The sequence below is a fragment of the Mesoplodon densirostris genome, chromosome 2 (genome assembly GCF_025265405.1).
Source record: "Mesoplodon densirostris isolate mMesDen1 chromosome 2, mMesDen1 primary haplotype, whole genome shotgun sequence".
In the NCBI taxonomy this organism is placed as follows: domain Eukaryota; kingdom Metazoa; phylum Chordata; class Mammalia; order Artiodactyla; family Ziphiidae; genus Mesoplodon; species Mesoplodon densirostris.
In genome coordinates, this window is record NC_082662.1 from 1,433,796 (window position 1) to 1,445,157 (window position 11,362).

Sequence of the window (11,362 nt, forward strand, 5' to 3'; positions counted from 1 at the left end):
CCACAGGCCATAGTTTGCAGACCTCTGCACTAGACAATGAATATGGCTCTTTCTGAGGAGCAGAATTCCAGGAGGCAGGATTGTGGGTGAGGGATTGTATTTCCCACTCAAAGTTTTATTTAAAAAACACTCAATTTTCTGAAAAAGGTTTATGTATAACTTTTGAAATAAATATTAAAACCAAAAATCTAAGGTAACCATTAAAAGGATTAGAAATATAAAACTTTCAAGATAGTTGCAGGAAAACAGAGTGAAAAATAATAGATCAATCCAAAAGAAGGCAAGGAAAGAGAAAGAAGAGGCATCAGAAACACAAAAGAACACAACAGAAAAAAATCGTACATTTCTGTGTGAATACACATAGACTAAGTCCTCCAGGTACAAGATGGAGACAAAATCCAGCTGTACACGGTTCCAAAAGACACACCTAAAGCTAAAGAGACAAAGTCTCAAAGAAAAAGGATGGAAAAAATAGAGAACAAATGCTAATTCATATCAGACAAAACAGAATTTAAAACAAAACATATTAAGGCAAAAGGCACTGTTAAGATACAAAGGGGTGCTACATAATCACACAAAGTGAAGATACACTGATTCTAAATTTGCATCCACATAATAATGTGGCTTTTTTTTTTTTTGGCCACGTCCCCGGCAGTGAGAGCATGGAGTCCTAACCACTGGACAGCCAGGGAATTCCCATAGTTTAACCTTAAAACACACAAATTAATACTTGACATAACTACAAAGAAAATTGATAGTTCTCTAGGGCAAGGTTTTAGCACACACATCTTTCAAGAATTGAAAGGTCAAGAAAATGGAAAAAAACAAACATATAGACGATTTGAGTGACTTAATGGATGCATCTAAACCTCTGTCTGTATCTCCACTTTCACTTAAGGGTGATTGTGTGTACTGCATGTGCACATGTGGATTATTTATAAAACTGACTGTGTATTAGCCCTAAAACAAGCCTCAGTAAATACCAAAGAATCAATATCACATAAACCACAGTTGCTGACAACAGTGCAATTAAATTAGAAACCAATTTAAAAAGGTAACTAAGAAAAAGTCTCCAAGCATCTAGAAATTTTAAAAAGAGAGATTTCTAAATAACTCATAAATCAATTTAAAAAACCCCACAAAACCATAGTGGATGAGAAAGTCTTTAGAAATAAATAATAATGCAGCATTTAAACTCTTCCACGGGCTCCATCAGGACCTGAGGCCGAGATCGGCTTGGGTCATTTCGGGGTGGTAGGGGCACAGAGTCCTGCCTGAGGGGCCCTGGCAGAGACCCCACTTGTATTTAGGGGACCACGAGGAGGAGGCAGGCTGGGCAGGGAGGGTCCCTGCTGTCAGGCTGGTACCACCTCGATGAGGACTGGCGTGGGGTGGGGGGTCAGCCCTGTCCCCTGGAAGCCTCTCAACCAGGTGTTTGCAGCCCAGTAGTTCTGAACAGAGGTTCCCTGGGGTCTGGGCTCTCCAGGGCTCTCCGAGCAGTGAGTGGTCCCTCCCCACGGCCCGTGCCCATGGAGATGGAGAGTCCATCGACCCTGCCAGGAGACCCGGAGGGGCCAGAGACGGCAGCAGCTGGCAGGGTCCGGCCAGGCTCCTGGTCAGGTGGGAGCAGCCCTGGGCAGGGCCCGCCCAGCACATCTGTGGGCAGCACCCGCATCTGGTTCTCAGAAGCAGCCTTGCCCAGTGATGGATGGATGGTCCCACCACAGCGCAGGTGGCTCTGGCCAGTGAGGGAATATTCTAGTAGCAAAGCCTGTGCTGCCTACTATTGGGGCCGTGGACAGGGCTTCTCCTGCAGATCCTCCTGAGTCCTGAGCCCGCCACACCGCCCCCCGTCCACCCGCCCACCTGCAGGAGGAACCAACTGCACCGCCCAGCTGCGCCCGAGGCTGTGCCTGCCGGGAGTAAGGTGCATCTGGGATTTGACCCGGGCCACCTGGTGCCCAGGTGCAGGCAGGCGAGCACCTCCCCCCGCCCCCGCAGTGCCTCCAGACCCAAGGCGGGAACAGTCCAGGCTCCTCCACGTTGGCCTTGGGGAGACGGGGGAGGGACTATGAGTGGGGGTGCTCCTGCAGGGTGGCCCTGGCATCCCCATCTCCCTAGGACCCCGGCCTGGCCCCCACCCACCATTGTGCAAAAAGCAGAGCCTGGGAAGCCACGAGGCCCCGGGGACCCAGGCCTTCAGGAGGCCGCGAGGGGGTTCCCAGCAGGTTCTCTGCAGGGGCGGCAGGCGAGCCCCGCTGGCTGGAGGGATGCTGTGCCGCGGGTCCCCAGCGCTGGAGCGCGGGCTCCTGCTGCTGGGCCGGCCGGGAACTGCAGCGCCCTGTGCGGCAGGGGAGGGGAGGGGGCCGCGCAGACGCGGCGTGGGTGGGGGGAACCGCTCTGCAGCATCTCGGGAGTCCTGCAGGGGCCCGCCAGCCCAGAGCCGGCAGAACCAGCCTTGTGCCAGCCGGCGCCTGGGTAGAGCCTTCTGGAAGGGCCCCGGCCCCCGCAGGTCAGTGCCCCTTCTCTCCAGGCTGCAGCACAGCCCGGCAGCCCCCGGTGCCCCGAGCAGACCCCACCTGCCCGCTCGATGGCTGGCTTATCCAGGTGAGCGGGCACATAGACGTTGCCGAGGCCACGTGGGGAAGAGGTGGTGAGCAGGGTGTCGGTGGCGGGCCCGAGGGGAGGGGGTGCCCTCACTCACCTCTTCTGTGGGGACCTGGGCGCCGGTCACCAGAAGCAGCAGCAGCAGCAGCCGCCCTCCCTCCAGGAAGCCTCGGTGCTCCTGCCCTGCGCGGCCGGCGGCCTCCACCGTCCCCACTGGGCTCTCGGGCTTTCTCACTGCAAGTCTCTAGACGGGGAAAGCGCACAGCTGAGAAGCCCAAGCCCAAGGCCAGGGCCGGCATCCACCCAGCCTGGGGCGCCAGGGCCCGGAGGACGGGGTGTGGAGCTCCTGAGGCCCTGCCTGAGACTGGCGGGTGCTCAGTCCCTCTCTCCATCCCAAGGCCACAGCTGGCCTGTGCCTGAGGGCTTTCCTCTCTCTCTCCCCGGGCCAGAGTCTGAGTGCCGGGGGTGGGGCAGGACTAGCCTGCTGGCCCTGGTGGCCGTCCCTTCTGGAGGGAGTCCCCTCCAAGCTTGTTCTCTGGCTGGGGCTGGTCCGGGGCCGCTCCGCTCACAGCTTGTGCTGGGCACGCGGGACCCAGAGGCCCAGCTCCCAGGCTTGTCAAGGGGCTTCTGCAGTGGAGCCTGCCTGGGGTTCTTGTGCTGAGAAGCTGTGGGCCTGGGTGCATCAGGGAGCTATGGGCCTGGGTACATCAGGGAGCTGTGGGCCTGGGTGCATCAGGGACACGCTTTGCGAGGTGGCTTGGGCCACTGGGCTCCCTGCCCACTGTTCCTGCCTGGAGCCCAAGGGGCAAGGGGGAGGCGAGAATGACTGGAATCTACGCAGCGGCGACTACGTAGGCCACGACGGGCCCCGGCAGGGCAGCTCCAGGAGTCACCTGGCTGGTGCGCAGTTCCCGCCGTCTCCCCACCCTGTCACTACAGAAGGGACGCCTTCTCCAGCCAGCCAGGCGGTGACAGCTGGGCGGTGAGCAGTGGTGGAAGACACCCAGGGCTGCTGCTGTGTGCAGGAGAGGGTGTGCTGCTCCGGTCAGGTGGGGACAGCGGACCAAGGGCTGCACGTGCTCCCTGGTGCGTGTGAGTGAGCATGTGTGCCCGTACAGGTGTGCACATGCTCCTGGGTGTATGTGTGTGTGCTCGTGTGCATGCCTCTGTTGCTGGCACACAGAGCCCTGACCCAGAAATGTGCCCGGGCCCTGGGAGAGAGCTGGCTGCCCTGCCGAGCTCCAGTCCTCACACAAGCTCACACTCGGAGCCCAGCCCCGCCCCAGGACAGAGGACAGACCCTGTCCCACCCGCCCGCGGGCAGGTAAGCGCAGCCCGGAGATCGCCCAGGGCTGGGTTAGCTGCTCTCACCTGCCAACACCTGTCCCGACTCACTGAGGGGTGGGGGGGTTGGGTTTCTCAACCTCTGGCATCACCTGTCACGTGACCCAACCAGAGAGGAGAAGCCAGGCCCGCTCTGATCTCAGGAGCCCCCTCGGCCCCCATCACCTCTCTCTGCACTTCCCATCCCGGATCCCCACCTGAGCCCCTCACCCCATGGAAGTCCATGCTCAAGGTCACCTCAGCTAGGCCTTCTCCGGGTCCGGCCCCCACCTGCTCCCAGACCTGACCTGCTTCACCACCTCACCGACGGTTCAGCCTCTACGGCCCTTATTTCTATTTCTGTTGCCCACCCCCCACCGGGAACGTCGGTGCCGGGGGCAGGGGGCTCCTTCTGCCTGGTCCCCAGGACCTAGACGGGTGCCCACGACCTTGGAGGCATCCATCGACGACTGTCGAATGAATGAATGGCTGGGCCTGAGCCTCGCCTGGCACGTGTGGCTCTGGGGTCCCCAGTGTCTTCTTTCTCTGATCAGAACTAGAGTCCCCTCATCACTCAGTTAATCCACTTCACTCTGCCCTGCTGACTTCCGGGGTGCTGGTCTGCCTGCCCCACGGCCTGGGAAATGGGCCGGTGCTTGGAGAGTGTTCCCCCGGCCGCACTGCCCAGGAAAGCTGGCCTGGCTCACCTGCGGGTCACTCAGAAAGGTCGCTACCCACAGGCAGGTCTCGGAAGGCTGGGTCGGGAGGGCTCCCAGGGGTGGGGCTGTGAGAGGCCAGGCCAGTGATGAGGGCATGGGTTCTCTGGAGGGCTGGACCGCCCCCTGCTCACAGCTGGCAGGTTCCATCCTGGTTTGGTGTGGGGGGAGGGGACACGAGGCTCCCTGCTGAGCGGTGTCCCTCGGAGGCTGAGGGCCCCACCTCCTGCCCCTCCTCCCTCCCTCCCTTCGGAGTCCGAAGGGGCCGCAAGGCTCCTGGGAAGGAAGGCCAGACCCCTCTCCTCACCCTGCCCACCTTGCCCGAGAGAGGTCGCAACCAGAGAAGCACCCTGGCCGTGGGGTCCTTTCCCTTCCATCCCCAGTGAGGCTGGTGGGTTCTGGGGGTCTTGCCGGGGTGTCAGGGGAGGAGGCGTCCCTGCTTATCATGATGGGGGCGGTCCCCACCCAGAGACACCCACATTCAGCTGGTGTAGGGCTCGGCTGCCTCTCCACCCCTGGGGGGGTCTCGAGGCTCAGACCCTAACCCCTAGGAGGCAGGCGGCCCTGGCTGGGGGACAGGAGGGGCCCTCCGGGCTTCACAGAGGCACCCCAGTGCTTCAGAGCGTTAGGCGGGCGCCCCTGGCCCAGGGGTGGGGGCCGGGTTGGGGGGCTCTGCGTGGAGTAGGCCCCAGTCAGGAGCCAGATTTCCCTTCTTTGGGCCCAACTCGGTCATCAGCATGGTTCTGCCTCCGTTTCAGAGGACGGAGGGATCCTCCCAGGCCCCTGGGACTCTGTAAGGGTGTCCAAGGCCAGGGGCCAGGCCACAGAGCCAGGGGTCTGGGGGTAAACAGCCGCTCATGCCACCCCCTCACCAGAAGGCCTGCACTGGGTCTCGTTGGAATATTCCAGTCCACGTTCAGGTGGCCTCTTACGTTGGCCCCCTCCCTGGGAGGAGGGCAGTGCTTCAGGGGCTCAGATCCAGAACCCAACCCTGACCCCCAGGCAAGGCTCTCCTCAGCCCGCTGGCTGCCCTGGCAGCCCTCCACTCCCCCGAACAAACCCAGCCAGAGCGAGGGGCTGGCAGCCTGGCCTGGAAGCTGTCTGGGCTGCTGGCCTGAATGGGGATGAGGTCAAGGTCAGGGGACTGAGAAGCTGCAACTGCCCTTCCTGGGAGCCAGAGATGGGTCAGGGTCCAGCCTGCCAGCTAGAGACTCCTTCCCAGAGTGTGGCGGCCCTGGGGACCCACGCTTGATGCAGTGCAGCCAGAGCGGTCCCCATCCCTGCCAGAGGCTGCTTGGATGCAGAGGCTGGCAGGTCCCCGGAGCTCAGCTGCGCTTTCCCACCCGCACTGCCCTGTTCTGGGTCCTCCCCGTCTGTAGCTCCATCAGTGAAAGATAGAAACTTTGAGGGAGCAAGGAGCCTGGGGTCCTGGCCCGGCCTCCTCGCAGGCACTGCGCTGAGGCCAGCAGGTTCTGGGGGGAACCAAGCCTCGCAGTGCTGACTCCCTTCCAAGAGAAGCTGGGCAGCGTGGCAGGGGGGTCCACAGGCCAAGGAGCTACAGACTGCCAGCCCCAGCCAGGTCCCTAGACAGACAGCGACCCAGCTGCTCAGGACACCTCCACCAGGTGGATTTTAGTCCTTTCTCCTAGGTGAGCTCAGGGGCCAGTGCGGGCTCCCTGCCCACCCCTCCCTGTCTCTCAGGCAGTAGATGCGGGATGTGGAGGTCCGAGGCCCAGCCTCAGCTCTGGGGTCCAAGAAGGTAGCCCCCCATGAGGGTAGGGGGTGGGCATCCCTTCCTTCATCAGTCCTGGGACCATGGAAGGCAGGGAGTAGCCTCTGTTCCTGGGGCTACCCTCAGACCCTGTAGGCGCCTGCCCTTTACTGCTGGGTCCAGTCCTTCCCTGCCCCATGCTCTCGGGCTGGGTGGTCTGGGGTAGGTCCTGTCCTCTGCAGGAAGCCCAGCATCCCTTAGCAGGCGTGTTTCTCGGCCTCAGCACGACGGGAACTGGACCTCTCCTGGCCCTGCCCGTCTACGCTGCAGGCAGGCACGAGGTGCCCCGCTTGGAAAAGACCTCCAGGCTGGAAGAGGTTAAATAGTTTTGAGGCAGTTGGAGAGCTGGGATGAGAGCCGGGCCTCTGGGAGCCCCCGCACCCCCTCCCTGCCTGCTGCGTCCTGAAGCCAGGCCTTGGGCCTCCTGGGCAGAAGGGAAGGGGCCAGGGTGGTCTGACTGTGCCCCAGGGCTCCGTCACTGAGTGCCCAACCCAGCCCCAATAGCTGGAACATCGGTCCCCTCCCCTACAAGGTTTGCCACGGAGTCAGAGAAGACAGATGTACAGTGCCTGGCCCAACAATGTGGTTGGAAAACAGCTGGGGGCGGGAGGGGCCCGTGCCGAGGGCCGGGTTGCCTGTCTTGGAGCTCGGCTGCTACTTCCATGACCCTAGAGTTATTTTACCCCCGTAACTAACTGTTCTTTATATTAAATCCTCACTATTTGAATCACTGGGTGTGGTTTCTGTCTCCTGAGCGAACCGTGATGACACATAAATTGGCGCTAGGAGTGGCCCCAGGTAGTGCCTCCAGAGATGGGGTTTGGGGACTGGCCTGGTTGTGCCCTTGGGCCTGAGGCCGTGGGAGCTGTGACTTGTGGCACGTGGTGGCTTTGGGAGTGACCGAGCTGGTGGCTTTGGGAGTGACCAAGCTGCCACCGAGCTCGGCTGTGATGCGACAGCTGAATCTGGGCCTCGGGAACCGAGGGCTGCCCCCACTGTTGACGGAATGACAGCAGCTGCGAGGTCCCTGGTGTCCTGGACCTCCGCGAGCTCAGGTCTGCACTCGGCTCCAGCCACAGCCCTAAGAGTCCCTCATTTCTCACCAGCACAGGGCTGATGTGGCTAAAAGTCAAACACAACATTTGATCCTGTGAGTAGCACAATCCCAGCAGTGTTGGTGCCTTCACAGCCTTACCAAGTTTCTTACGAGAAAGTTCGGGCACTGATTGGGAAGGAATGGGACCCTGAAACGAGGAATGGGATGTCTGGTTGGGCTCAGATAAAGCCGAGAACCTTGAACCCCCAGGGCCCTCTGAACCCCTCCAGTGTCTGAGGAGATGAGCCTTTCTTCACTTTATTTATTTATTTATTATTTATTTTTGGCTGTGTTGGGTCTTCGTTTCTGTGCGAGGGCTTTCTCTAGTTGGGGCAAACGGGGGCCACTCTTCATCGAGGTGCACAGGCCTCTTACTGTCGCGGCCTCTCTTGTTGCGGAGCACAGGCTCCAGACGCGCAGGCTCAGTAGTTGTGGCTCACGGGCCTAGTTGCTCCGCGGCATTTGGGATCTTCCCAGACCAGGGCTCGAACCCGTGTCCCCTGCATTGGCAGGCAGCTTCTCAACCACTGCGCCACCAGGGAAGCCCGAGCCCTTCTTCACTATAAACCCTGCGAGAACCTCACGTGGATCAGGTGCCTAGAAAGAGGATCCTCATTCTACTCAACCCCCCAGCCCCTGTTGACCCCAGACCCATAAGTAGGGTCCACACTCAGGGTGGGGGAAAGTAAGACATCTTTCCCACAAGGAAATAGCATATCCACCCAGAGAATTTCAAGATGTAATTCATTGACACTGAGAAACCTGAGGATTATGTGTGGGGATTGGGTCTAGGGGTGTCAGACCACAGTGGAGGGAGCCCAGCACTGGGCTGGGTTGGCTCCATTCATATGGGCGCACCTGCCAAAAATTATGGATTTGTGTGTTGGCTCATGGCAGCTGTGGGTAGTGACTCTATCTGGACTTAATGGTGGTCTGTAGCTAATGAAGCTGAGATGCCAGAACCTCCCTTGTGTGCCAGAGGAAGGAACCCAAAGGCACAGGGAGATGACATGTTGGAGTGGACTTATCACACATGACCCATGACCCCGCTACAGACCCAGGAAGGGTCGTGGGACTTACTTTCTCCTTAGGTCTATTTCTGTGATAAACTATATGAACACCTTTCCTAAGTTTGAACCATCCTTGCATTCCCGTGTACGTTGCTTGTGGTGTGTTATTCTTTTAACGTGCTGCTGGATTCAGGTTTGTTGGTATTTCATTTAGGGTTTCTGAACTGGAAATCTCTAAATGAAATTGGTTTGTGGCTTTCATTTGATTGAGATCATGCTTTCTTCAAAAAAGAACTTGGAAGGGAACTATATTCACTATCTTGTAATAAACTATAATGGAAAAGAATTGAAAGAAAAGAATACAGATATATACATATATATGTATAACTGAATCACTTTGCTGTACACCAGGCACTAACACAATATTGTAAATCAACTATACTTTGATAGAAAAAAAAATAACTTGGAAGCTTTTCTTCTTTTTCTTGGCTATGAAGGAGTTTAAAGCAATTACGAGTTGACTGTTCTTTAAAGGCTGGCAGATCTTCCTTGACACCATCTGGAACTGGAGCTGCTTTGGGGAAATCTCCCTAACAACCTTCTGTTTCCCTCCACGGTAATTGTCCTGTGTAATTTTTACGTCTACTCTGGAGTTAGTTTAGTTAAGTAATGTTTTCCTAGGAACCTATACATTTCATCCAGGCCTTCAAATTTATTTGCACAGAACTGAGAAAAGTAATGCCTTATGATTCATTAAATTTCCTGTTATTTTGTCCTTATTACTTTAAAAAAATTTGTCTTTGTGCTTTTTCCATCTTTCTAGATTAAGTCAGCTACTGGTTCATCTATTTGATTTTTGAAGAATTGTATTTTGGATTTCCGAGTTCTTCCATTTTTCTATTCCTAATTCATTAATTTCTGCTCCTATTGTTACCAATTCCTACCTGCTGATTTTCTCTACTTTATTGTCTTTTTTTAACTTCTCAAGATGAGGATGTGCTTCATATTCGTTGGTCAGTTATATACTCAGGGTGTGAACTTCCCTCTGGACACTGTATCCCTTAGGGGCTTCCCTGGACTGTTTTTGTCACAATTATTTTTTCCAATATTCTGCAATTCCAGATTTGATTCCCTGTTGGATCCAAGAGGTGTTTCACCTGCAGGGAGTTTTAAAAAATTAATTTATAGCTTTATTGCCTTGAGGGTAGGTAATGCTCTCTATACCACATCATAAACATTTTCTTGGTAACCTGAAATGTGATTTTGAGAAAACAAGGTGCAGTATCTGCTCTGGGGGAAGAGTCTGATTTACATCAGACCCACCTGGTCATTCCGCTATGGAGGCCGTCCGGCGCCCACTAGTCCTTGTCCACTGAGCGCCACAACAGGAGGCTGGGACAATGGCCTCACGTGTACCTGCAGATGTGAGAACGACCCCCTGCCCAGGTGGAGGTGGGTCAACTCGGGACGAGTCGGGGCAGGGCAGACTTGGCCTGTGGAGCTGGGAGGATGAGCCCCTCTCTGTAGGTTCCGTAGGCCTGTCTTCTGTTGAAGCTGCCCAGAGAGCCGGGAGCTTGGGAGTGGTCCCCAGACATCCCAGCTAACTTGACTGTGACCATCTGTGAATCTTTGGACCTTTCCAGCCTCAGCTTTCAGAACAGGATGAGCTTACTTCAGCCTCCAGGGAGAAAAAGAAAACAGTAACACATGTGAAAAGCTTCTGGGAGATGCGCTCGGTGGTGAGGGGCTTGACGGCAGTTAGCTCCACCTTCCCAGCTTCTGCCCTGGAGGAGGGGGGAGAGGAAGCCGCGGTCTGAGAGGCCCACTTGTGAGCAGTCCTGGCGCCCAGCAGGGGCAGGCGATGAGGCCAGGCGGCCAGGCTGCAGGCAGAGGGCTGCCCTCTGTGCCTTCTGTTGGGACACATCCAGGCCCGGCTTCTCAGCCTCCAGCTCGGCAGTGAGCAGCCGGGGGTGGGAGGCACGTCGGGGGCTCCGCAAAGAGCATCAGGTCCTGGAGAGCTGTGGCGAGTCGGGCACCCACAGGCTCAGCGCGGGGATCTCTGGCCTTGAGGGGACGGACGAGGGCAGGACGTCTTGGGGGGAGGACAGCACGGGCGAACGCACCCCCTGGACCCGATGGCCCGTCCAGCAGTTGCGTTCAGGAACAGGAGAGAAAACCTGCGCAACTCAGACCCGGCTTCTTTGAAACCCCCGGTGATGGGACAAGGGTGGGCTTCTCCGCTCCCTCCAGGAGAGGTTTTCCCAGCAAACTGTGGTGGGCAGGGGTGGCTCAGTTTAATCCATGCAGAAGCGCCCTGACATCAAGCAGCTTTGCCGGAGACCTGCTGAGTAGACGCCTGGCTGCTCCGCTCATCAGGGGACCCTCGGGGGGTGGAGGGTTCTGCACAGCAGGTGGGGGAGGAGGCACTGGGTTCCCTGGAGAACAACCTTGCTGAAAGCGTGGGTTTGGGGCCCAGCTTGGGAGTTTTGTCCTTCAGGGGGCCCAGGCCCTGCAGGAGGCTGGCCCGAACGTCAGGCCAGGGTCAAGGGCTGCTTCACACCTGGAGAAGGGCTCCCTGGGCTGGCACCGTCTCCCCAGGGCCACGAGGGGCCGGCCTGAACCCCATCCAACCTGCAGGTCCCAAGCCAGGGACAGGACTGGGGCTGCTCTCTGAGGCCCGAGCCCCATGTGTGGGCCAAGAGGGCCACAGCTTTGGGGACCAGGTTGCTGTTGAGGGGAGGGTGTCTGAGCCTCTTGGGATGGCGACTCAGGCAAGTGGGGAGCTCTCCGCTCTGCTTCCCGAGGCTGGTTGTCACCAGCCCACCCCAGGACTGGGAGG

The 11,362-nt window shown here is 57.6% G+C and overlaps 1 protein-coding gene across 1 annotated transcript in view; it reads right to left on the reverse strand.

The window, feature by feature from the left end:
- MMEL1 (membrane metalloendopeptidase like 1) overlaps positions 1 to 11,211 on the reverse strand; it is a 51,154-nt gene extending 39,943 nt beyond the window's left edge. The window contains 8 exon segments of the mRNA XM_060091533.1: positions 2,720 to 2,851; positions 4,638 to 4,714; positions 5,519 to 5,591; positions 5,707 to 5,760; positions 10,196 to 10,307; positions 10,505 to 10,587; positions 10,865 to 11,032; positions 11,155 to 11,211. Coding sequence (XP_059947516.1) covers positions 2,720 to 2,851; positions 4,638 to 4,714; positions 5,519 to 5,591; positions 5,707 to 5,760; positions 10,196 to 10,307; positions 10,505 to 10,587; positions 10,865 to 11,032; positions 11,155 to 11,211 — 756 coding nt within the window.
- Between the last annotated feature and the right edge of the window lie 151 nt (positions 11,212 to 11,362).